The sequence below is a fragment of the Monodon monoceros genome, unplaced genomic scaffold (genome assembly GCF_005190385.1).
Source record: "Monodon monoceros isolate NGI ecotype Baffin Bay Population unplaced genomic scaffold, NGI_Narwhal_1 Super_Scaffold_19, whole genome shotgun sequence".
NCBI classification, from domain to species: Eukaryota; Metazoa; Chordata; class Mammalia; order Artiodactyla; family Monodontidae; genus Monodon; species Monodon monoceros.
Window position 1 is genome coordinate 51,287,290 of NW_021703775.1, and position 27,083 is coordinate 51,314,372.

General features: G+C 39.9%; 1 protein-coding gene and 1 long non-coding RNA gene across 4 annotated transcripts in view; one reads left to right on the forward strand and one right to left on the reverse strand.

Moving 5' to 3' along the window:
- Positions 1-5,978: 5,978 nt before the first annotated feature.
- LOC114900811 lies at positions 5,979-6,579 on the reverse strand. The gene is made up of 2 exons (XR_003794943.1): positions 6,505-6,579; positions 5,979-6,162 (listed from the first exon to the last, which is right to left on the reverse strand). It is a non-coding gene; the product is annotated as an uncharacterized LOC114900811 (long non-coding RNA).
- A 121-nt stretch (positions 6,580-6,700) lies between these two features.
- SRBD1 (S1 RNA binding domain 1) overlaps positions 6,701-27,083 on the forward strand; it is a 227,307-nt gene continuing 206,924 nt past the window's right edge. For 2 of the 3 annotated variants that reach the window (XM_029232198.1, XM_029232199.1), the window contains exons 1-4: positions 6,701-6,768; positions 11,885-11,964; positions 12,751-12,928; positions 19,257-19,643. In XM_029232198.1, the coding sequence (XP_029088031.1) occupies positions 6,718-6,768; positions 11,885-11,964; positions 12,751-12,928; positions 19,257-19,643 (696 nt within the window). In that variant the 5' untranslated portion in view covers positions 6,701-6,717. Of the gene's footprint in view, positions 6,769-7,147; positions 7,254-11,884; positions 11,965-12,750; positions 12,929-19,256; positions 19,644-27,083 lie in introns of those variants that run through there. The other variant, XM_029232200.1, reaches the window with a different exon arrangement.

Here is a 27,083-nt window from a genome sequence, read left to right on the forward strand (position 1 = left end):
GGATTTTGGGTCCTAGGGGCTGGAAATTAGCATTTAAAAAGAAGTTCTGCTGGTAATTCTTATGTGCATTAAAATTTGAGAAGTACTAGCTAATGACTTCTAGAAACAGGCCTGAAAGTTATAGGAATTATAGATCTGGGTCTCCTAACTAACAAAAGCTCATGGCAGGGACTTCCCTGGTGGCGCAGTGGTTAAGAATCCGTGTGCCAATGCAGGGGACACGGGTTTGAGCCTTGGTCCGGAAAGATCCCACATGCTGCAGAGCAACTAAGCCTATGTGCCACAACTACGGAGCCTGCGCTCTAGAGCCCAAGAGCCACAACTACTGAGCCTGCGAGCCACAACTACTGAAGGCCACGTGCCTAGAGCCTGTGCTCCACAACAAAAGAAGCCACTGCAATGAGAAGCCTGTGCATTGCAATGAAGAGTAGCCCCAGCTAGCCGCAACTAGAGAAAGCATGCGCGCAGCAATGAAAATAAACACAGCCATAAATAAATAAATAAATTTATTTTTTCAAAAAAGCTCATGGCAGAAAGTTATGAAAGGCCCTTATATATGCCACACCTACTTCTGCTAAACTCTCCTTCAGAAACCAACAGGAGTTTCTTGGTAAACTGTTTGGGTTTTCTTATATTCAGGTCATGGTCCAGTCTAAACAAAATACCCACTTCTGCTGTACGAACATTATGGTTTAGCTAACTTTCCACATTATTTGCTAAAAGCTTGTGCATGCCACTTTCTCAATTTTAAAGCATTCCTTTAGGGTGACAAATGCTTAGGGTATTTTAAGCTCATACGTTTATCCTTCACTGTGAAGTTAGGCCATTTTTCTACAAAGAATGTTTTCTGTCTGTGGTAATGGTCGTTTCAGGAAAATTCATGCATGTAAAAAGGTTGGTGGTTTTGATACCATCTGTTAGCTAGCCTCTTGAAGGACACTTGGCTGTGGTAGAGTTTTCTTCATAGTCAGAGGAGGAATCATTTTTCTGTGTGCTATTATGATGGCAGTTGCCTATAATAACTCAAAACTCTTAAAGCCAAGTGTCATATTTAATAAAGAACTAGTATCCACAATATATAAAGAACTCTCATAATTCAACAATCAAAAAATCCAACTAAAAAATGTCAAAATATTTGAACAGACACTTCATCAAAGAGGATACGTGAGTGGCAAATAACTAAACATTAGTCATTAAGGAAATGCAAATTAAAATTCTAATCAGATACTCCTACACACCTATTAAATGGCAAAAATCAAACAAACTAACAGACAAATAAACAAACCTGACAATATCAAGTCCTTGTGAGGATGAGCATTTGGAACTCTCATGCATTGCTGGTGGGAATGCAAAATGGTACAGCCACTTTTGAAAACAATTTAGTAGTTTCTTATAAAACTAAACACTCACCATGTGACTCAGCAATCCTGTTCCTAGGTATTTATTTACCAAGAGAAATGAAAACACACGTCCACACAAAAACTTGCCCATGAGTTTTCATAGAAGCATTGTTAACAAGAGCCAAAAAGTGGAAAGAAAACACCTAAATGTCCATCAGTTGTGGAATGGCTAAACAAACATTCACACAATGGAATGCTAACTGGCAATAGAAAGAAACAAACTACTGAAACATGCAACAACATGGATTCATCTAAAATGCCTTCTACTAAGTGGAAAAAAAAAAAGACTCAAATGGCTACATAGTGTGTGATTTTGTTTACATGATAATCTGGAAAAGATGGAATTATTGGGACAGAGAACAATGAATGGTTGCCAGGGGGCTGGCATAGGGGAGGAGGTTGACTACACAGGGGCATTTTTTTTTTTCCTTAGGTGATGGAAATGTTTTATATTTTGATTGTGGTTGTGTTCCATGCCTGTATGTGTTTGTCAGAATAAAAAAGTTGAGTTTTACTCTATGTAAATTATACTCAATAAACTTGACTTAAAAACATGAGTACACACAAACTTGGACATAGACTGATTTGACACATGATGCTTTTCTAAATTTGAATTCCAGCTAGTGTGTGAAGCTCCTAGTTTTAAAACTCTGACTATAGGGTTCTGGATGAGTGTTTCAAACAAACACCTTGCAGATAGGTCCAGTTTATTAAGCTGGAAGACAGGACTCAAGGTACTGCAAACAAACTACTGGTTCTGATGTATAGAGTCTTCAGACATGGCTCCCTGTGGTGATGAACAAAATAAATCTGGTCCCACTATACTGCCTTCCATTCCTTCCCTGCAACTCAACCAGCCATGCCATCATTAGGATCTCCTAAAGAGCTCTCTGGGGTGTCTATGCCTGGGTCTCAGGCCATTCAATGGATATTTTAGGCCTTTGAAGTGGTCCCTGGACACTTACTTGAGGAAAAGAAACTCACCAGGAGAAAATTTTGCAATATGTCTGCTCATGAGTGCAACTGATTGAGTGCCAGTGATTGAGCCAGTGAATTCGCCAGGCAGATAAGTGGAACAGTGGGCCATGCAATAGATACAGTTGTTTGTCGATGATTCAGACCTTTCTCCCCCTTAATATTGCTTTTAATTACATTCATTACAAAAATACTTTGAGGATTTGTAAAAGATTAAGTGGACAAAACACTGAAAATTTCAGTTTTCAGCGAAAGATTAAAATTATATCCTAGCTTGATATGTAAATCCCACAATTTTACTTCACGTAAGATAAATTTAAATGTGTATAATCCTTTTGAACGATGCATGAATATCCATTTCCTTGAAAAATCTGTACAATTAATTTCCTCACGCTTAACTGATGACTTCTCAAGATCCATTCAATATTTTTTCAAAACTCAGGATTTTAATCCCTTGAATCTTTTTTCTTTTACACGAAAGACTGACAAACTCACTCTGGGTTAGAGCATTGTCCTCAGTACTAGACTAGCACTCCGGAATTATGCTGCTGTTCCTAGCCAGAATGAAAGAGCAACAGGGAAGTCTAAGTTTGGGAACTCGTCTACCAGCCCAGTCCACCTCACTTGACAAGAAACCCCTTTCTCACTTGGGAAACAGAGGCAGTCCCCTCTCTGCTTCCCAATGTCTTAGATTTTGCAGAAAATCCTCCATATTCCTGGCTGAGTTATTGAGAGAAGCTCATTGAAGCCAATGAGTTTTAGTGTTTAGGAATGAGAGCTTCTGATAGTGGGAAAGTGGATGGGCAGGAGGTAACACACACACATTTATGAAATAGGGCTCAGTTTCAATTTGTACATCCTCTAATCTGAAACAGACTTTTTTGCCTTTGCTAAGTAACTGACTCTTAAGTGACAACATGTTTGAATTTCCAAAAGTACACTTGATTTTTAAAATGGTAACCCCCCTTCTGTGTGGCAGGAGCTTTAGATTACTTTTCTAGTACAGGGAAGGATTTTTCTTTATTCCAGGCACATTCTTGGGTCCAAGAGCTAGTCTACTATTTTATTGGGTACGTATTATTTGTAACGTATTATTAGACACTGTGTGGGTGGAAGGAGAAATTGGAGATGGGGAGACCAAAATGATTAAGACTTAGTTCCAGGACTTAGATCCAAATATCTTACAATTTAGTGGGTGAAACAGTTGCATCTATATTAAAAATTTTTGTTCTCATGGAACGTAAATTAGTTTGAAGTCAATAGGGAAAATGGCCTTGCTATGTTTTAGGTGGGTGGATAGTACTTTATTTAGTACATTTAGAGATTCAATGGTTCTTGAGCATCTCAAGGATTTCGAGTCTTACACTGGCCACCATAATGGAGAAAGAAAAGAACTTGCTTCAAGTTGGTGGTAGTATATGGATGTCTTTAAGAGTTCTAGATTTGGAGTAAGGCAGATCACTGGGTTTGAATCCCAGATCTGCAATTTAATAGTTGATGTGACTTTGGAAGAGGTATTTAACTTATCTATACCTTGGCCTTCTCATTTCATAAAAAGAGGATAATAGCAACATCTCACTGAGCTGATATGAGTTAAATACACAAATACATGTAAAAACATTAATTTAGCACCTGGCACGTGGTAGATGAGGAATGACTGTAAGTTATTACTATTATTATTACAGTAATACATACCAATGAATAGCATACAAAGAGCTATTTGCTTTGGAGCAATAAAATAAATAACCTCCAAGAAAATCCAAAACATGTTTTCATTACTCCCAAACTCTACTGCATTAGTCTCAGGCTGGTGTTCAGATTATTCCAGGCTGTAAGTCTAAACCCATGAATTTCTCAGAATTCAGCACTTAAGATCCAAAGGTAAACAACAGACTGGGCAAGGTTCTAGAGAGAAAAGGCAGTTTTTGCCGTGGAGTCTGGTTTATACCTAGTGATTACAAATTTCCCTTGACATATTTTAGTGGGAGTAGCTTTCTTGCAAAATTCTAAGGGAAATATGTTCTGGACAAACTTACTTGCCTTTGGAGTAGGTCACTACCTACATTAATTTTGGAAGATACTGCCCTAGCTTTTATTTTCCCCAGGTGTCTGATGTCTAAAACCTCACCAGGTTATTTACTTTAGCTTACTAATCTTTTTTCTTCCCCAGTTGAAAGACGATTCTCCCTGGTAGAGGAGAGGGGAATCAAGGTCCAACACTACGCTGGCCAGGCCCTACTCTTGTTCTCACTGGTAATGTGGCTACTCCCATGTACAACCTAGTCGTTGAATCTAGACTGTCTTGTCTGGGTCGCTGTCTCTTGTGGCTGTATCTAGTCTCCAGTCTTGTTTGAAAATTCCTTCAGGACAGGAATTTTGTCAAAAGATTTTGTAGAATATTGGTTAAACTTTACCCACCTGTACCTTAAACCTATGTAGCACACTTTGACATCAAAAGTAGGTGAATGATAAATTGTAAATTGTTGTTGATTATTGTGACCTGGTTTCACTTCCCCATATCCTGAACTATAATGTGTTCTCTAGAATTCTTTCAGAACTAGAAATCGTGGAGCGGACTGTGATTGCAGCAGAGTTGCAGATCTACTGGAACCATTGCAAAACACAACATAAGGCTGCAAATTAAGAAAAAAAAAACAAATCCCTAATCAATCTCAGAAATGGATCCTTATTACCAAGGATCTTAGATATAGACAAAGAGACCTTAATAAGGTTGAGTCCTGTTTTCCTCCCCATTGCAAAAATTAGCCAATAAAATTTATGTTCATTGTGGGTGAATCTGTAGCACCCAAAGGGTCATTTCAATAGCTTGCTCAGCTCTTCAGCACTTAAGAGTTCCTGGAAATGATTCAGTAGCATGGAAAGCTGCTCTTTAGAGTCTTCTAAGACGAATCCATGGGGTTTTGATTTGCTAAATTCTAATCTAGACTAACAGCAGCCTTATTTCCCTAATTTTACAATCTAATTTCTTTGGCGCTTAGAGTTTAATGTACTTTGTAAAAAACACACCACCAAAAAACAAGTCATTTTTCATTTCTAATGAGAACTGATTTTGAGAAAATATATTAAAGGGAAAGCGAAAGAAGAATTGTTTGGGAGCCCTTTATAATAGCTTTTAAGTTCCGTTAGTGAAAAAAAGTGGGGCTTTGAGTATGGAAGTGGGGTTGAGATACTTGGCCTCATCAAGATAATAAGTAAGGGCTATTTTTGTGTTTTCTGGGAAGGGAAATGGAACTGCTGGATATGGAGGATAGTTCACCTAGGTTACTAGGTTATCAGGACTTAAGACACAGCACTTTTCAAGAATCTAAAAATGAAATGGATTTTTCCATTCTTGCCCCGAAAGGTTAGGTAACTGGGACCTGCATTTGCCTCAAGTAAATTAATTCAGTGAATATTCACCCCTAGTATGTGTGGGGTACCTTATCAGGTAAGGAGTGAGATGGAGGGGTAGGCCGTGGAAATAAATCCAAAGACATAAAGTATTTGCCCAGAGCACGAGTAAGTTCCTGAGAAAACCGGGTTTCCCAATCAGTGTGATTGGCAGTGTACCAAGCTGCCTGAGATTCCTTTTTTTTTTTTTTGTCCTACCTGATCATGTGGAGATCTGTCTTGTGATTTGGAGAGTTTGAGCTGTTTTGCCAGCGTTCAGCAGGTATTCTGTGAGAATTGTTTCAGATGCAGATGTATTTTTGATGTCCCCGTGAGAGGAGGTGATCTCCCCTGTCCTTCTATTCCGACATCTTGATGGAAGCCTCCCCCAAGCTGCCTGAGAGACCAACGTAAGACAGTAATGACTGTAGGGCTAAACTCTCCCATAAACCTCAGGGGCTGCGTGAGTGCTTAACAGAAGAGGCAAAACTGGGATAATTCCATAAGCCTCGAGCAAACCTTTATCTCAGGGTTTAGGAAACACCTTTAGGGAAGTTAATTACTGACATTTAAAATTGACGTTAGAAAGAATAAAGCTTGATTGTTTTTCATTTTTCAACATTTGCAAATTACAAATAATTCAATAAACAGAAACATTCTTGATTAAACTTAAAAGAGAAGAAAATACAAGCAAAGCGGATTAACAGAAGATAAATAAAAAAACAGGGAAGCCGTCGACCTTTGCAAGAACCTCACGACCCCCTCCGCCGGATGTGGGTAAATGGAGCTCCGCCCCCAGCCGACGAGCGGGTCCCACGGGATCCTCGCTCTAGTTCCGCCTCCGCTTGGCTCGGCTCCACCCCGCTCCGGGAGCTGCGTGCCTATGCGGCGAGTCAGGGAAAAGCCAGGCGGGACTTCCGGCGTTTGAAAAACTTCCGGCGGGAACCGGAAGATGTGGTCGCACACACAGAATCCCGGGCCTTCTGACACGCCGGGCGGGAAGGTGAGCTGAGCGTCCGCCTTGGCGGTCTTCCTGCGGGCTCGCGGGAGCCCGGCGCCGCTCCGGTATTTTTGGGGCCATTAAGAAAGTTCTGAGCGCTCATTTGGGAAATAACATCCCTTTTTAAAGTGAGAAGTTTCATTACAGTTTACTGTCTGCAGTTTGTATCTCATACCGTACCCTCGAAAACCCCTCCTACCTGCCGCGTGTCACCTGGCGCGTCTTCTCAGACAAGCTCTTAGCGCAAAGGGGCAGACGTCGGAAAGCCAGGGCAGACCTAGATTGTTTTCAAACCTCAAATGATCGGAGATGGGGGAGGAAGCGCCCTTTTCACTATCAGATCATGGCCCTGGCAGAATCAGCTGCATCCTCAGTAGTGTGCCTGGCGTGTAGAAGGCACTGAATAACTGTAGAGGAAAGGAACGAATGGGAACACTCCAGGCACCTCTTCTCGAGCCTCCCATTCGCCAGCATGTCATAAATATAATGTATGTGCAATGGGAAACGAGCCTAGGCTTTGTGTTTGGGGCTCTGGGTTCTGGTCCTTATGCCACAATAGATCTTCCCTTTGAGTAAGCCGTATCACTTCACTGGATCTCAGGCTTCTTATTCATAAAAGAGAATAGCAGGACTGTCTGATTTCTGAAGCTCTTTCCAGCTCTAGTATTTTATTTTTATTACTAAGTTAGGGATCTGTGCTGACGTTCCAAGGACTTTTGTTGGTACACAGGGAAACTTCTTTAGGTGCCTCTTAAAAAGTTGTTCTCCCTGTTTTCCTTTAAGTTATCTAATTGTTGTTTTTACAATTTTAATGTAATATGTGTGTGTGTGCAGGTCTTTCCAGCCCCTCCTCCGCTTTTCACTTGCCCTGGCTTGGTGCCTCCTCTCAGTAACATCATAGCAACCTCCAAGTTTTTGATTCTGAGTCAGCTTTCGTACCCACAGAGATAAGAGAGCTTGGAGGAGTGAAAATCTCAAGCCACTAACAATAGGGATGTTCTCTTGTACCATCACTTTTTCAAGAAAGCAATGAGTGCCATGTGTGATGTTGCCTAATAGTGCTGGGGAAAAAAATGTATATTCCTGTGTAGAGACTATTTGTATATATATATTCTTATGTTCATTTGAAAATAGTTATAGAGCAGCTATTAAGTGCCAGGCTCCATGTGATACAGAAGTGAAAAAGACAAATGTGGTTTCTTCAGACTTTGTGGTGCTTACTGCCATGAAGTAAACGTGGGGAATGCAGACAATAAACAAGGATAATTATAGATTATGTTACATAGTACTGTATAAAGGAAATAAATAGTGTCCTATAATAATATTTTATCTGAGAAATGCATGTTAGGCCTAAAATATTGAGATCTAAGCACTGAGAAGGAGCCAGCCTATTGATGAGCAGGGGGAATAGTGCTCCCGGCAGAGGGAACCTGGGGTGGGGAAGGATCACGCTTGTTACACAGTGCGAAAGCATGTTGTGACTATGGCTGAGGAGCTACAGGGAGTGGTAAATGTGGTTAGAAAGGTGGGCAGTGGTCACTTCTTCAAGGCGTTCTAGAAGGCTATGGTAAAAAAATATGATTTGACTCTTAAGTGGAGGATGGAATAGGAAGTCACTGAATGGTTTTAAAGCATTTTCTAAATGTTAGATTGAATGGGTTTGTGGAGGATGGGTTTTAGGAGCAGGAGTGGAAGCAGGGAGGCCAGTTAAGAGGCTGTTACAGTAGTCCAGGTGAGAAGCGTTTGGGACTGAAGCCTCACTGGAGATCATCAAGATTTAAGATACATTTTGGAGGCAGAATTTATGTGACTTACTTACAGATTGGATGTGGGAGATGAAAGAAATAACAGATTTGCAAGGTTTTGGTTTAGCAAGTGAAACGTTAGAGGATGATGGTTATGTTCAGTATCTTGATGGTGGAGATAAGTATACATATGTCAAAACTTATCAAATCTGTACACTTTAAACACAAATAATTTATTGTATGTCAGTTATAGCTCAATGAAACTGTTAAAATTTTAACAACGTTCTAACTTAGCAAAGAACCATTCATCTTAGGTGGATGGTGGTGCCATGTACAAAGATGGGAAAGACTGAGATCCGAATGGGTTTTAGGACAAGGAATAGTTTATCAGGAGTTCCATTGTGGATATGTTAAATTTTGGATAACTGTGAAGCATCTGGATAGTTTCATAGGCAGGCACTTTAAGTAAATCTGAATCTCAGAGGTAAGATTTGTGGTGGAGGTATTAGGTTTGTTAGTAAGTAGGTGATACAAGTATTTAAAACCATGCAAATGGATTAAATTTTGGTTAATCTACAAATCCTATGATAGGAAATAAGAGAACATGGGAGGATTGGAGATGGGCAAACAGTTCCCAGAACATTGGTGGTAAAACTGGAGTATGGATACCCTTGGGAGTATACATACCCCTGGGAGTATACCTAGATAGGTACACAGTTTTTAAGAAAGAATTTCTAAGTCCTTACCTTCTGTATATACTCTTTCTAAAACTGATTTGCCTGAAATAGCCCTATGTGTTCATGCATATTCTCCTTTCCCACCTCCTTTTTCAAATTCATATTGTTTTTTCTACTTGTCAAAAGACAAGTTCACCTCTTTTAATGGCAGCATTGCCTCCAGAGTGCCTGATAAAGGAGCATTTGGAAATATTTGTTTTAGGAAAGTCTTCTCCAGTGGTTAATTAAAATTTTATGAGCTTCCCAAGGATTTGTCTACCCCTATTTATAACACATTTCTGTTAAAGCTGAAGTGTGGAGTTAGAACTGGTGCATGGTGGTCTGTGTGGGAAAGTTCTGAATTCAGGTGTAATGTAGAAGGGGGTGATGGGAGTGGATGATCTGGTTGGGCTGTTTGTCAAGGAGCTTAGCACCTTCAGCATTTTATTCTTGGGCTGGTCAGATTCTCCAAAGAATCTTCCCATGCTCCTCCCTAGAGGGTAGGAGGCTTTTTTAGGAGCATAGTGGGGGAAGGGGGCCGGGAATCTCAGTTTAACATTCAGCCTGTATGGTTCCCATGTCCACAACTGTACTTCATGTCCTCTAGTCTAGAGACTTGTTTTACCTTCTCCAGAGAATGAACCTCCAGACTTTTTCCTGGGGCAGTTGTTAATAGCACGAAGTGGAGTAGAGCATCTAGAGATATTCCTTTGCTTCAAACAGCTTACACCCAGCCCTGACTCCCTTTACCCTTAGTTCCAAGGTATCAGATACCATGTCCTGTGATTTTTTTTTTTTTTTGAGGATACTGCAGAGTAAATTGGTTTGGTTCTGAAATGCTCCCACTGCTGACTTGGGGTTTTAATTTTTATATAGTAAAATTTGCTAATCTTTTTGGCTTTTGGAATTTCGAGTCATGCCTAGGAAAACCTTAATTCTCCCACCTCCACTCAGAATTATCAAAACAGTCTTCTTTGCCTTTTGTAGTACTGTACTTTTATTTGGTACATTTAAATCATTAGTCAGTGTGGAATATATTTTAGTTCATGGTGTGGCAGCAAGAATTAAACACTTCTTTTCCTCCAGAGGGATAGCTATTTGTCTTAATACCACTTATTCAGTAATTCATTTCTGGACTTCCCTGGTGGCACAGTGGTTAAGAATCACCTGCCAATGCAGGGGTCACCGGTTTGATCCCTGGTCCGGGAAGATCCCACATGCCCTGGAGCAACTAAGCCTGTGCACCACAACCACTGAGCCTGCGCTCTAGAGCCCGCAAGCCACAACTACTGAAGCCTGTGTGCCTAGAGCCCGTGCTCTGCAACAAGAGAAGCCATCGCGATGAGAAGCGTGCACACGACGACAAGAAGGCCCCGCACCACAACGAGAAGCCCGTGCACCGCAACGAAGAGTAGCCCCCACTCGCCGCAACTAGAGAAAGCCTGCGCGCAGCAACAGAGCCCCAACGCAACCAAAAATAAATGAATAAATACAATTGATTGAAATGCCACCCCATCATACACTGACTTACTCTTTCTGTTTTTGTTTTATTGTGGTAAAATACGTACAACACAGAAATCACAAATTATCCATTCACTTATGATCAGTATCTAGGAGCACTTATTTGAGGAATGATGACCTTGATAAACATAAAATTCAGAAAAGGCGGTGAAGGAAAAGATGCAAGAATATCCTGTCTACTTCTTTTGTAGCCCTGGTTCCCTCTGGGCACTCTCCTGTCCAGTAGTTCTGCACCCACTGGACTGAGTTGAGCTATAGCTGCCAGGGAGACATGTTCCCTTTTGTGACAACCACTTTGGTATTTCTGTGAGGTGTTTGTTCCTTCTCCAAGTGGAAGTTAGAACAGAGGCATTATAACATATGACTGGTTTAGGAACTTGTTTAAAGGTTTACAAGCATGTCAGAGTCTAATGTAGTTTTTATGGTTTGACATACAGTCTTTAGGTAATAAAATTTATCAGCTAAAGTAAATTTGTTTACTTCCTGTATTGTATGATGTCTCTGATTATTTGAGTCCTTTTTTTTTTAGAGCTGGGCCTTTGAATTTGGGAAATATTTTCTAGTGGCATTTGTGATTAATTATTTTACTTAAAAATTGTGAGCTTTTATTATAAGGAACTAGATTATCTTGTTTTAGGAATAGCCTGCCTGGCTGCTTAGTCAGTCAGTCAGTCAGCATTGCTTATTTGACTGCCAACTTTGTAGATGGGCCTCTACTTATACTGTAAGAAGATAAAGAAGAAGGAAGGTATTTCTTGTCTTTGAGATAGAGTTTAATAAAGGACTTTATAATTTGCTGTCTGATAAATTATCAAATAATACTTGCAGTATACGCAAGCATATAATTCTAAAAAATGAAGAATTTTCACCCTACAGGAACTTATGTGTTTCCAGAGATGGCCCATACTCATCAGGCTTTTGAAACCATGGGAAGGCTGTTAGCTGCCCTTATAATTGGCAGCCACATAGGAGGGGAAAGTGTTTAGGCTTGTGAATGACTGTCATTTTTCCCCCCATGACATTTTCTAGCAGCAGAGGTATTGGAGTGTTAGTTTTGAATGGCACATCATTTTGTAGAGAAAATAAGTGATCAGTGATTTAAATCACACTGATTTCATGTTGTATTTCTTCTTTTAGATGTCATCATTGCCAAGAAGAGCAAAAGTAAAGGTCCAGACTGTGGTATCCAAAGATGAATTCTCTTCCTTCTCTGAGTTGTAAGCATACTGGTTTCATATGGGGTGGGAGAATGATGTGTATTTTAAGGAGATGCATTCTGCCATTTACTAACTTCTGAAGTCATTTGTGTTGAAGAAGGCTGTGTCTTTTTCATTCATTTATGTAACAAATATTTATTGAACTCATGCTGTGTCCCAGGCTGTGTTTAGGTGTTGGTGATAAACTATTGGACAAGGAGAAAGTGACCAACTAAATATAAAATATATACACTAGAATATAAGGTCCATGAGGGCAGTGGAGTTTGTTATATTCCTTTAGAGCACAGTTTCTCAACTTAAGCACTATTGACCAGATAATTCTTTGGTACAGGGACTGTTCTTTACATTGTAGGATGTTGAGTAGCATCCCTGGTCTCTACCCATTAGTTGCCAATAGCATCCCCTCCCCCACCTCAGTTGGGACAATCAAAAATGTCTTTAGACACTGTTTAAAAATGGAAAAACTCACTATGACTATGGTGTGACATGACCCACTTATTACGGTAATACATGATTTCTTATGTTTTGAGTGTACAGGTGCGTGTATTGGTTAGGTGAGAGGAGAACGGAGGGAGACCTGTGATTTATAATGTATTGGAGGGTATTTCTGGTCAACTCTCTTGTTTTAGTTCTTAGCAATATATCTTCATATTCTGTGTTCACATCACTCCATTTTATATTAAATGCCTTCTACCTTATTCTTTTTTCAAAAAGCATATATCTCTTTTTCACCTTTAACATTTGGCTTCATTTTTTCTGGAAATTTTTCTGTCGTTTCACTTTTAGATCATCTGCCTCTGAAGATGACAAGGAGGATAGTGCCTGGGAGCCCCAAAAGAAGGTCCCCAGAAGCCGTAAGCTGCCTGTTTCCAAGGAATCCAAACTGAAGAGGGCGCCACGGGTGAAGAAGAACACCCTACAGACCAAAGATGGCTCAGAAGGTGTGGCTGTTAAGGAAGAGCTGGTAGGTGCTTTAGCTGGATAGAGGGAACACTGCCGTGCCTTCCTAATTAGTGATGCTACTTTCTTCTTACATGGACTAGGACAAAGCAGGTAAATGGCAAAAACTGCAGGGCAATGGTGCCTTCCGCCAGGGACCTTAATAGTGTTTACCATCAGATCCACCGTGTTGGAGCAGAAGGAATATTTGTCAACCGGCACATATGTATATCGTGCTGTAAGCAAACACTGTGGCTACACCAATCTGGATTAAAAAAACCAACAACAATAAATTATAGGCTCTGTTGCAGTACCGAAAGGATTATGCATTTCCAAAGTCATTCACTGCGGTATTCCTTTAAATAACAGCTTCCCTAGTTCATTTAAAAGAATACTCTTTTAATATGCATTGGATGCGTGACTTCCCAGGGACTCATTTATCGTGTATAGAGGGGACATTACATTGTACCTTGCTGTACCCTTGGATAGGGCATTTGAATCGATCTTTTCTCCTATCAGCCAGCACCTCTGTTTCTTCATCTTTGCATGCAAGCTTTTCACTGAACACACTGCTAGTGGGTGGGTGGGTAGGCTTTATCTATAGCTGAGAAAGTATTGACTTGTTGGCAGAATTTGGAGGTTTTTCGTTGAGCATGGCATAGCTGCACTTAAAAGTAGCTTGACTGCCTAATTAGGAAATATCTCTTAGTTCCGGGGTTCTTTGTATTGGGGTCACAAACCCTTTGAGAATTTGATTATAGTTATGAACCTTCTCTTCAGTAAAATGTACACATAAGTTTTAAAGTATGGTTCAAGAGCATACAGCTTAAGAACCCTTGTCATGGTGACTTCTTGATCCTTCCCATGGTGCTTGGTATATGTATATTTCTTTTAAAGGGAAAAAGGGAATTCACATGGAAAGTCTCTCACTTAAGAGATATTCCACAAGTTTTTTGGCTCAATCAAAGCACATGGAGCATGTTAGACTATTTCATTTCATTGGTTTGGCATCTTGTTCTTGTGTAACCACCACCAAACAAAATAATTGAAAACCCTAATTAGGTGGAGCTAGAATTGGTTTTGGGTGGAGGTAGAATTGGTAGCCTGTTAATAATTTAAAAATCCATGGTTAGCAAACATTGTAGACAAAATCCATCATTACTCAGTCTCTTCCTCTCCATGTTGCTGTAATTTGCCAGTCCACTGGCCATTCCTCTTCATTCTTTGAAGACTTTAGCTCCTGCTTTGTATCTTCCTCTCTGCATCTTCTTTCACTATTCTCAGTGATACCCTCCTCCACTTGGATGAGCCTTCTAATACCCTGTGTTCCTGGTTCTTTAACCTCCCCACCTCCAGTGCCTTTTTCTTCTTCTCTGCCTTCACCACACCTCTCGTGAGCTCAACCTGAATCTTGTCATGTGCTACCGCTTGTCTAGAAATCTTGTCTAGAAACTGTGCTACCGCTGACATTTCTTTTCCTCCTATCTCACTTTTATACCATCAGCTCATCATTTCCTGTTTTTCCAGCTTACTTGCTCAGGTGCCCTCACTGCCGCAATTTTGCAAATTTGTCACAACTTCTCATCAGTAGTTCTCAGCCTAGGGAACTTGAAAAAAAAAAAAAAAAACCAATGCCCAGGCCCCTTTTCCAAACCAATTAAATCTGGAAAGAATTTTGGAGGTAGGCCTTGGCACCAGTGGTATTATTTTCTTAAAGCTCCTCATGTGATTTTTATGTACAGCCAGAGTTGAGATCCATTACCTAATTCTTTGACTCTAGGGCTCTGTCACTGTCCATCAGCCCTTTTCTTTTCCTACCTAATCTAGCCTAGATTACATAATCACTTTTTATTGAATAGTCTCACCATTTTGCCCTTCTTTTATTCGATCTTACATGGCTGATTAAACCCCAGCACTGGGTGAGCCATAGCCTCTCCTGCCTGCACTGAGCAGCTAACCATTGCGGGAAACAGTCTCACCAGTGGCCTAATTTGTTTTACTTTAGATTCATAATCTCAGACCTCAAAATTGCATCAGAAATACCTGGTAACCTCATTATTTTTCTTCAGCAGGTTTGTTTTTCCACCTTTTTCTCTTTTCTTAAACTTCCTGAATTCCTTTCTCTTCTCTCACTCAGCTGATGACATTGCCTTTTATTTATTTGAGAATATATGAAGTTTCCAGTTTTCTCACGACCAAGCTATCTATATGTGTGTTCACCTTCTGTCCTATTGCCATGGAGGAAATGTCATTCCTCCTACCAAGGATTGGTTCGCCGCTTGGGCTTAAGATCTCATCCACTCTTGTGCAAGGTCTCTGTTCCCTCTGTCATCTCCTTTCTTTTCTCTTGTCAACTTTTCTTCCTCAATTGCTACAGAGTATAAAATGCTGTTTTACATCTAACTTTGAAGAAGCCTTCCCTTGACTCCATATCCCTTTCCAGCTATCTGTCAAGCTCACACAATACAACACAAGGTCAAGGCCAAGGCCTGCTGACTGATTCAACTGGTAAAGATATTTACAGTGAGCCACTTTTTTGATCTAGACAGTTTACGACTTTCAGAGATAGCAAAAAGAAGAATGGTCAGATTCTTCCTGGAGTTCTGGGTTTAGTTATAGGCTACATAATTACCATTTGAAGTGTTAAGAATGATTAAAAAACCCATGAAGGCAAAAGATAATAAACTCTGATTTTTCAGTGTGTCAAAGATTCAGGTTAAATATAAGGAGGAAAACTATTTTCATAGCTTATTAAACTTGAGTATGTCACTGAGGAAGGCTGTAGAATCTTAGAAGCTTTAAAAATGGAGAGTTATTTCCATATTTTTGTTTGTTTATTTTATTTTTGGCTGCATTGAGTCTTCGTTGCTGCTCACAGGCTTTCTCTAGTTACAGCGAGTGAGGCTACTCTTTGTTGTGGTGCACGGGCTTCTCATTGCAGTGGCTTCTCTTGCTGCGGAGCATGGGCTCTCGGTGCGTGAGCTTCAGTAGTTTTGGCTCACGGGCTCTAGGGTGCAGGTTCAGTTGTTGTGGCGCACGGGCTTAGTTGCACTGCGGCATGTGGGCTCTTCCCAGACCAGGGCTCGAACCTGTGTCCCCTGCATTGGCAGGCGGATTCTTAACCACTGCACCACCAGGGAAGCCCTTTCCATATGTTTTTGATCTGTGTTTTGATCTAAACATGTTTGGATTCACTTTTCTCAAAATTTTTGGTCTTTGGAATCCTTTACACTTTTAGAACTTACTGAGGACCCCAAGGAACTTTTGCTGAGTTGGGTTATATCTGTAAATATTTACCATATTAGAAATTAAAAATGAGAAAATATTCATCAATTAAAAAAAAAATCCTATTACATGTTAATGCAAATAACATGTTTTAATGAAAAATAAGTATATATTTCCCCAAACAAAAAAATTAATGATAAGAATGACATTGTTTTACATTTTTGCAAATGTCTTTAATGTCTGATTTACTAGAAGATATTTGAAATAAAAAAGAAATCCCAGCCTCCACACAGATGTGTATTTGGAAAAGGGAATGGTGTTTTAATAGCCTTTTCAGATAATTGTAGATAATATTTTATACTATACCAAAACTCAGTGAGTGGTAGTTTAAAAGGTTTCATTGTGGAATCTGTAACCATACTATATTCTATTACATTAAAATCCATTGGTCTGTGTTGTTTGAATGGCTCTTTTACCTATGCATGATTTTGTAACGTTATATGTTGGTCATTTGGAAAATACTGGTTCACTAATTGATTTACTGTGAGACAACCACTGCACGTCAGTATGCATTGGCCTGCAGCAGAAGTGCTCTATGTGTACATTTGTGCTTTATGTACATTTCAGTACAGACTGAAAAAGATGTGCTTTCAAGGATTGAAATTTTAAAAATTAATAACTTTTACTGCTTTATTCTTAAGTGAAGCTGACCTTGTTTTATTGCAAGTGTGTGACAGTGAAGGGAACAGTGATTTCTAGTACAGCTTGGTGCCACTGCCTTGTTTTTTTGCTGCCATTGCTCTTGCACCATCAGTGAAATGTCAAACAGTGCCTTGGCATTATTATGAAAATAGTTGTGACCTTGCAGACCCCCTGAAAGGGTCTCAGGGGTCTATGAACAACACTGAGAAACCCTAGGTAAATTTTGCCTGAAGACTCCAGAGAAGATACCTTTAAGTGTCTAATTTTTGACTGCTGGCTTTTCTTTTTTTTCCTCTTACTTTAAACCCCCCACCTTTAGTCATTTTACTTTTTCTTTATTTCTTCATCTGCTTCCGTTTCCCTCTCCTGGGAGGTAGTCTGGGTGTGGTAGTCATGGTAATGATGGTGGTAACAGCAGATATTTGATTGCTTACCGTTAGCCAGGCGACATGTTCAGCACTGCATTTGCATGGTATTACTTAATCTTCACAACAATCCCTTGAGGCAGGTGCTTTAATTATCCTGACTTTATAGACCAGAAAGCCAAGGGGAGAGATGTTAAGTGACTTGCTCATGGATCACAGATAGTAAGTAATGGAACTGGGTTTCTGAGTCAAGAACATGATTTTGTCAGCATTTCAGGAACCAATATATCTCTCGTGGGTGTTTTTACATCAGCCATGCTCATAAGAGTGGTGTATAAAACCAGAGTGCTGGTTTAATAATTAATAGTTTGATATAGCCGTGACAAGGAGTTAAATTCTTATGACTAGCACTGTCTCTCGTTGGAGGCTGAAGTAAGTAGGGAATTAAATAATAGTCAGAAATTTACTTGATGAGCATGGGCTCCGAATAGGAGAATTAGGTAAATATTCATTTGGGTTTATTGAATGCCTTCTGTGGTCGAGGTACTGTGCTTGTCACAATGAGAACTGAATGTTTTAACTGCATGAGTCTAAGGTAATCTGATGTATCCATCTCACAGGCGGGCTGTCTTAACCATTGGGAGCAAATTACTCAGAATCTGTTTGCTAACCTTTCCTCTTCTTTGTATGTTACTTAGAATGCTGATCGTATTTGCTTTCTACAGTTCTCCTTCTTCTGTTCCTCTAGGGCTGACAACTCTCTGTATGATTGACACATTCTTTAGCTATGTCAATTAATTTGATCAGGTTATTATCAACTCTTATGGACTTGAGGAGGCATTCTATTTTTATACCTCTGTTCTTATCTATTATGTTCCAATTAAAAATGTAATACTTGGAGGGCTATTTAATGTATTATATATCATTTCCAGGTTAGGTGGTGATGGGTGGGCATTAGGATGGAGGGGGTGTGCTCTTTATTATAGTTCCCAGTATTTTCAGTAGTCAGTAATTATGGAAAATTATCTGATAGGAGAGAGAGTTCAATATTGACTGAAATTTAGTTTGGGAGCAGTTCTTTTGTTTGAATTTGTGCCATCTACATCACTTAGGTAACTAAAAACAGGCTAGCTTGTGAAATTGTGAATTCGGTGGGGCAGGGTCTGTATCTTATTTACTACTCTAGTCTCAAAATGAGTGCCAGATGTCATTGCTTCACACCTGAGTTGTCACCTGGGGGGAGGGGTGGGTGGTGCAGAGAGTAGCCCTTGGACACCTGCATGTACTGCTGTGCAGCCTCTTACTAAGGAAAAATGCCTGGTACTACCCTGCTGTCCTGCCATGTTTTTTGTTCTCTTTCTGCGTAAATTGGTGGCAGGTGTAGCATGTTGAGTTTTATGAACCTGTGAGTGTTACTCTTCTCCCTCTAAAGTGTTGACTTTTGATTGCAAGTTTTAAATCTTGTTTTTTCTGCCAGGTGTACACCTATTCTCCACTTATTTAAAAAAATTAAACCTTCACCTGCAGTTGTGAAAATAATACAGAGAGATATCATGTACCCTTTATCACATTGCCCCCTATGGTCACATCTTGAAAACTATAGTTAAATATCACAGCTAGGATATTGACATTGATAAATCCACTGATCTTATTTAGATTTCTCCGGTTTTATTTGTATTCATTTATATATGTGTATGTGTATATTTAGTTCTATGCAATTTTACAATATGTGTAGGTCTGTGTGTCCACCACACAGGACAGTCCTATCACAAGGATCCCTAGTATTGCCCTTGTATTGTCATACCCACCTCCCTCCCAACCTCCACCCCCATCTCTGACCCCCAATAACCACTAATCTTTTCAGGAATATTGTATAAATGCAATCATATAGTATGTAACATTTTGAGATTGGCGTTTTCCCTCCACTTAACATAATTTCCTTGAGATTGTTCCAAATTATTGTGTATGTCTACAATTTGTGCCTTTTCATTGCTGAATAATATTCCAGAGCCATTGGTTTTTATCATCTAATTCTTGTGTGATCTCTTTGTGATTTGATAGGATAGCTCTGTGCCTATTGCTGATGTTGATTTGGAAGACAGAAAAAATAAATTGGAGACTGTGCAAACTCTGAAAACAGCAAAGATGAAACGGAAAAATTCAGCTCAGTCACCTTCAGCTCGGAGGACCAAAAAGCTGAAAGCTGATGAAGAAACCAACAAAGCCAGCAGCTTAGAGAGCGGGAATAACAGCACAGAGACACCGTCCACAAGCGCCACGTGGGAAGGTGGGTGCAAGAAGGAGGAGAGTGAAGACGACTTCACATGCAGTCAGTCCCCTTTGAAGAAAGTGAAGACAGAAATGTGTCCTCAGGGGCAGCCTGTCAGGTTTCCAGCAAATGCCAACAATATTAAGGAGGAGGTGGAAATGAACTGGGACATAGTACAGGTATGTGCAGCCTCTTTCTGTCACTTCAATTTGTTTGATTCCTTTCTTTTTGACTGGGATGGGGCTAGGGAAGGGCTGGGAGTTTTCAGTTCTCTTTTCACTTTTGCCAGTGGTCTCTGGAGGCTTTGCCCACTGGTTCCTTTCCTGGGTACACGGTTTGGTATTATTGCTTATTGTCATCAGTTCTTTAGCTAAAAGCTGTGACCTCAGGCAAGGTAGATCTCCGCCTTGGTGTTCTAGTGAACATGTCCTATACAGACAGATTGCATCAACAGATTGGGCCCTCCTAAGTTCCTTGTTAAGTTTTTGCTTTGCACTTGGACTATATTGCCTATAAAAGCAGTGCAAGTTACTGTCATTGACCATTAGTACATCTGTTAACTCTTAGTGTAATGTTGTAATAGACGACGAACAAGGCCTAGTAATTCCTTAAAGGAAAATTTTATCCAAATTCTAACTTGAGCTGCCATAATTATATTTCTTAATACAGGAGAAATTGGATTTCTCCCGGTTTCTTTGGCTGGCTTTGGGGATGGTAGAGAAGACCTGAAGAGTGACTCTTAAACAGTGATTCTCAACCTTTTGTCTGTCCCAACACACTCTGGGAATGGTTCAGACTTAATCATAGCAGTGCCCCTCAGTGTAAATGGGGATAACCTCCCTCCTTATTGTCTGTCCCATGGTGATTTGATGTGTACTCCTTCCTCTGCTGTGAATTACTGCTCTAGAGCTTGGTGCCTCTGCTGGGTTATACTACTTCTCAGTCTGGGATTGTCTGTGTGTTACCTTTTTTTCAGAGGAACTTCTTTTTATCCATGCTGCCTTTTCTATTACCTATTAATTGAACATCACCAGTAATTTTTAATTATGATTTTTCTTCTCTCTGACTTATTAAGGAATAGAATGTTGCCTCATAGCTTTCTTCTCCTTCTTGTTCCTGAACAGTTCAGAGTTTCCTGGAGAAACAGTATAATTAGGCTCCTTTCTATGCCTTCTTTTTCTTTTTTCATTTAGGCCTACAAAGAATTGTTTTAAAAGGTTGGTTCATGGCAGCCTGAATCAGATTCACCCTGAAGGCTTTCTTAACAGGCAGACTCCTTGGTTCCAGTCCAGACCTACAGGGGCAGGTGGATGTGTCCCACTTCCCTTCTCTTCTCCTTTACTTTTAAGCTTACCTCTGCTGTTGACATAGATCTACCTTTAGTAGTTGACCCTGAGCAGGAGGGAGGGAGGGAGGGAGGAAGGTTTCAAAGCCCAGGAAATCTCTTGAACTGGGGAAATAAGTTTTACAAAAGGAAGTCAAGGGCTACTTATTTTATGAAACTTTGCTTCACACCCCTATCTCCTAATCTGTGTAACAGAGAAAGAGATGAAAATGACCCTACCTTTGCCAGCTGTCTCTTGGTTACAAGTAATAGAAACCTGCTTCTAATGAGCTTAAGCAGAAAAGAGTTTATTACCAAGGACCAGGGTCCTTTCAGAGATGCAAGGGACAAAGTGTGATCGAGTCTCCTAAAGGCCTTGAACCAAAAATTGGAAAACTGAGGACTCGAGGAAGTCATTTTCTCAGTTTTCTCTTTTTCAGAGTTTTCATGATCACCCAGTTTTGCCCCTTCTCTGTTTGTCTGAGTTGTTATTTCCTCTCAACAGACCAGATTTCCCTGCTTCTTCACTGAAGGTGGAAGGTGACAGCTCCACAATTCATTTACCATTAGTTTTAGCTTGTGAAGAGGGAGAAGTGTACAGAGAGAACAGATTCCCAACTGCCAGAGGGTGAGTGGCAGAAGAAGAGCAGCCAGGAGTAAAAGCTTCATTTGTAAATCGGTAGCAGCAGTGTCCATGGTTGTGTTGTTTGGATATCAAATGGAAGCAAGTTTTCAGGTCCTAGAACTATTTTTATGGCCTTTGGCCATATTATTTGGGTAATATGGGTGTGCTAGTCTTTCTGTTCAATTCCAAGCATTTTTTCTCCTCCTCCTTACTGAAAGTGATTTTGACAGCTCAGACAAGCGTATACTCAGAATGTGGCACTCCTTGCTTGTGAGTTGGGAGAAGCGGTTGCCTCAGCTGCCACCCTCGCTGAGCACCCTGAGGACAACTAGTACGCTCAGCATTTTCTAGATCGGTTTAGGGAAATTGCCTGGGGAACTTTAGGTGTGATTTACATGTTTGGGTTTTTAAAAAATTTACCCAGATTCAGTCATCCTTGTCTAACATTGAGTTACTTTTACAGACAAGTCTTTTAGTGTATGTGGACTTCCTGTCCTATACTTTTTATTCTCTATAAGCAGGAGACAGAATCATTCAATCTTAGCGCTGCATTCCTGCTTCCAGACATGTTTGACAATAGTGGCAGGTGTTAGGGGGAAAGGGGCTGAGAAGAGCGAGAGTCAGCAATGCCAAGTCAGACAATCAGGAAGGCTTTGAACATTTGAGTGAGGACCAGAGTCAGTGAAATGCCTGTGGTATGCATTTTATCTGTCACAAAATGAAATGTATGTCCAAGTTCTTTGGGGAAGTCCTAACAAGTTCCTAGTTAGTAAGAAATAGTCAATGGAAATTAATTGTGTAGGAATTATTATTACTAATTGAACATGAGGGAAATGTCATTTATATTTCCTTCATTTTGTGTGCTGTTCCCCATGGACCCTACCCACCATGACACTTTGATCCTCTAAATGTTTTTTCTCTTCAAGGTATGTTTCTCATTTCTCAAAAGTCCACAGCTTTTTCAGGAATATCACTGTCTTGTTTGGGGAGGGAAAACTACATTGTCAATACTTAATTTATTTGTAGACTTTACATATAAACACACTTTGTGTCTATTTCCTAATCAGGTTTGGCGATCACCAGGCTCCTTGAGAAACAACCTACTTCAGCCCTTCCCGCAAGCCACAAATGTGTGGTTGCCATTAGAAACTAGTTTTTGTTAAAGTATATTTTATCACTACACAAATATATTGTGAGTACCATAACCTTTGTAAGAATTTTAAGAGGTGACTGGCTACAAGCAGTTTTTGAGAAAATTAAATGCTCCCAAGTGGTGATTGTTGTTATGTAGTGTCTTTATTTTGAGGGGGGTGGGCGTGGAGTAGCCATATAGAATATGTTAGTAATGTTTGCTAAGTTAGGGAGGAAAAGCAAGCAAAAACCCCATTATTAGCCATTTTCCCCATTCTTGCAAGAAGATGATGTGGGATTATATAGGTGAAGAAGAACATGGGATGAAAGAATAGGGGAAGGAAGAGGGACAGGAAGGAGGCGGGTGTCTCTGAGTTGGCTTTCTCGTTGCACTTCTACACCTAAGCATGCACCATCCGTTAGGTCAACCTGTGTGTTCCAGGAGGGATTAAGGAAAAGAAATTGTATTGGCCCTTTTTATTTTTATAATTTAGCTCGTGGTATTTATTATGGGCTTAAAAAAAACTTTCTGAAATATATGTGTATGTATATGCATATATATATAAAATTGTACTTAAATATGCAACTCATGAATGTTTAAAATTGTAACCAAAGGGCTTCCGTGGTGGCGCAGTGGTTGAGAGTCAGCCTGCCAGTGCAGGGGACACGGGTTCGTGCCCCGGTCGGGGAGGATCCCACATGCCGCGGCGCTGCTAGGCCTGTGAGCCATGGCCGCTGAGCCTGCGTGTCCGGAGCCTGTGCCCTGCAATGGGAAAGGCCACAGCAGTGAGAGGCCTGCGTACCGCACACAAAAAAATAAATAAATAAATAAAAATTGTAACCATTGTAACAAGCTTTCAGATCAAGAAACAGAACATTACCAGCACCCTACAATCCCTTCATACCCTTTTTCAATCCTCCATCCCCTTGCCTAAAACCACTCTTCTGACTTCTAACAGCATAGTTTTTCCTTTTGCAGTCTTTAAGGAAACTTATGTGTGTGGTAAAATAAGTGGTATAATAAAATGAATAGGTAAGGGAAAAGAGAACAGCAGTAATCAAAACTGTTTTAGAAGGGAGGTGTCCAGTTGCTGGTTTGATTTTGAATAAAAAATTCTCTGTCAATCTACTCATTTGAGTGTCATTTAATTTAGATGCTAGTTCTTTTAAAATGCTGCCTGTATGATTAAGGCAATAGTTTAGCTGTTGATACCCAGCAGTTTTCTTTTTTAACTGAGGAAATGGGAATATAGATTTTGAAGGAGGAAATTCTCAGGCCACTTGCAGAGAAGGCCATTTTGTTGGAGGTTTTAGACAGTAGAGGACAGTATGAAGGCACCATGTCTCATCGCAGTTGGATTCAGGAGGAAAAGTAAGGCGATTTGATTAATTTGTATTGATACTTTTGCCTGAAGAAAATCATCTTGCTTTGCACACAAATCAAATTTCTGAAAAGGAAATATAGCTTGTGGGACTTTGGGCAATTTACTTAACTTCTTTGGGTCTCAGTTTTTGTATCTGTAAAATGAGTTAACATTGAATATGTAAAAGTGTGTAGAACATAATAAGGTATTAGCTTAAAACAACAACAGTCAACAAAAAGTGTCTGTCTATTTAAGTCTTAGAGGTGAAAAAAATATTGAGACTGCCTTCCTTTTTACCTTACCCTCATTCCTATTCACCAGTTAACTATAAAAATTATTAAAGTAATAAGTGTAATAGTTGAAATAAGTAGTAGTTTAAAAGTAAAAATTCTAGTCGTTCCCTGCCCATCCCTAAAGTTTGATCTCTACTTTTAACGCTTAGCTGTTTCTTTGGTGTTTGCCTCATCTGTCTAAAACACAGATGCTGGGCCCCACCCCAGAGGTTCTGATTCAGTTGATCTGGGATGGGGCTCAAGAAGTTACAGTTCTAACAAGTTTCCTGATTGTGCTTATGCTGCTGGTTTGGGAACCGCATGTTGTGAACTGCTACTCTAGTCCCCAAATCTCATTGACTCATAAAATGTCAAGGGAGTTTACAGGGGAGGTTGACTCAACAGCTGAAATCAAGTAATGAGCAGATCAGTCATTGAGTGGCTTGATTATTAAGTATAGGATAAAGTTCAAACTTTTTTTAGAATTCACCATCTAGCTCCATCCCTTTTTCCATTTCTCACTCACCTCAATACACCTTGTACATTTTAGCATTACTGAACATAGAAATTTTAAAAAATGTGCAGTGGTTCCTCATCAGTGGCTTTTGATATGCTCTTCTCTCTTCCTAGAATTCCTGCCCTCATTTGGCTGCCTGAGATACCTTCATTCCCATGTTACTTTTCTATTTCTGCAGAGGTAGATGTTTCTTCCTCCCACGTGCTCTCAAAGAGCCTGTATATGCTTCTGTCAGAGTACAGATCACACTGTATTTTAACTGTCTATTTGACTGTCTTTCTTCTTTCTAGCTTATAAGCTTCTTGGCAAGAGGGACTTGGCTTTTTACATTTTATTACTGGCTTGGTATGGTTATTGGCATATAATATGAGCTAAAATAAATGTTTGACTAAATTAAGACAGAAGAAATTGGATGATTTGGAGGCCCCAAAGTTGTGACTGCTTGTATGTAGTTTTATTATCCTTAATTTCAAGAAGCAAATTTTAATAAGCAGCAGTATACACTCTCAACACATATGATGCTTCTGGATTTGTCAGGACCTGGTACACTTCAGATGCAGGTCTGGAGTCTTAGCTGTCTTGGGCCCCTTTTAGTTAACAGTCACTGAACTAGTTTAGGATAATGGGAGCCCATGGGTTCTAACAATCACTCAGTTCCAAAATAATGAGCATTTTTGTCATTTTCGTGTCTTATGTCCGTCTTTCAGAATCTGGCCTTTCAAAGGCCAGCTGAAATGCTGCCCCTGCAGCAGGCCTTCCTTGATTACACCAGGGAGATCGTTCTCTTCTCTGAAGATGTTATACCACTTATTCCCTGGTGTATTCTGTTTTATTTGTACTTATTTATATTAATGTTTTATCTCCTGTTCTAGATCGTTTATTCCGTGAGGACAGTGAAATTTGGGAGCAAGCTTGGGAAAGGATTTTAAAACTATGCTACAATGGTTGGACTTTTACTAGTAGTTAGGAAAGAGTCATTGAAGCTTACGTTCAAAAGAAGAAAAAGAGGAAAAAAATAAGGGACTTATTATAAATGTGTCTTAGAAGTATAATCAGTAGTAATGCAGAAAGGTTGGGTGGAATGCATAGAGAACAAAAAAAATGCTCTGTGGTTTAGATAAAAGAAGATAATAGAAAGGGAGCTTGAGGGGAAAGAACAGACATTTTAAAAGTTCAGTTTGCTTCCTTGGTGACAGATTAGAAGAGCGAGATAGAGAACACACAGTGAAACTGAGGACATTGATTAGAACGCTTTTGGTTGCAATAAGAGAAAACCTATCTTGAACTAGCTTAAGCAATAAAGGAGATTTACTGACTTAGGTAACAGGAAAGTTACCTAAGTGCACTGCAATAGTCTCTCCACAATTCTCTTTGCACTGCCATCCAACTTCAAGATTCTACTTGTATAAACCATATTTCTCCCGAGGAAGAAATTGTACCTGGGTCCAGAGTTCTAAGCCAGATCTTGAGCTTCCTGCTGACTGGACTCATCTCTCTGTCCAAACTCTGGCTGTTGTAATTCTAAAACAACTGGTTACTGAACAAAATGCTGTAGAGGTGGAGTTGAGGTCAAGTGTTCTTCAGCCACAAAGCTGCCACATAATGGGGAGGTATTGTTGGGGGAGATAACCACAGTATCCCCGAAGGTTTCTGTGGTAGGAGATAATGTTAACTGGAATAGGAAACAGGAAGAGGTACAGGTTGAGAGAGAAAATACTAATGAACGTGACTTTGTAGGGGTCAGGGATGATATCAGGCAAGTAGAGCATTTCTGCATGATGACGCAGCCTCATGAAGGCCTCTGAAGAGGGAAGCAACTGAGCTTGTTCTAGGAAGTGAACATTGTTCTAGGAGCAGCCCATTGGGGCTGGCTTCTAATGAGGGGAAGACTGGATAAGATGAGATTGGAGAGGGAGGCCCATGTTTTTTGGGTCATGGTAAGGACTTTGGATTCTAAATGCTATGGGAAATCATTGAAAGGTTTTGACTAGTCAGGTGACATGATCCAATATAGATTTTGGAAAGATAATTCTTGTTGTTTTATGGAAATTGACATAGATGAGATTGCTGTGGATGCGAGAAGAATAGTAAAAGGCAGTTGCAGTAATCCTGGCTTGAACTAGACTGGGCTATAGGGCAGAAATGAAGAGCAGTAATAGACTAAAGAAATATTTTGCCACTAGAGTTGATTGATTCTTATGATAGAGTAGATTTAAGAGTTAAAGGAGTCAAAAGAGTTGAAGACTCTTAGTTTTCAGGCCTGAACTGGTAATTTGAATGGATATAATAAGGGGAAAACTGGAAGAGGAAGAAGTTTGAGAGGGAGATCACTTTTGCAAATGCAAAGTTTGAGATACCTAATAGGATTTCAAGAGGTAGGTCAGGT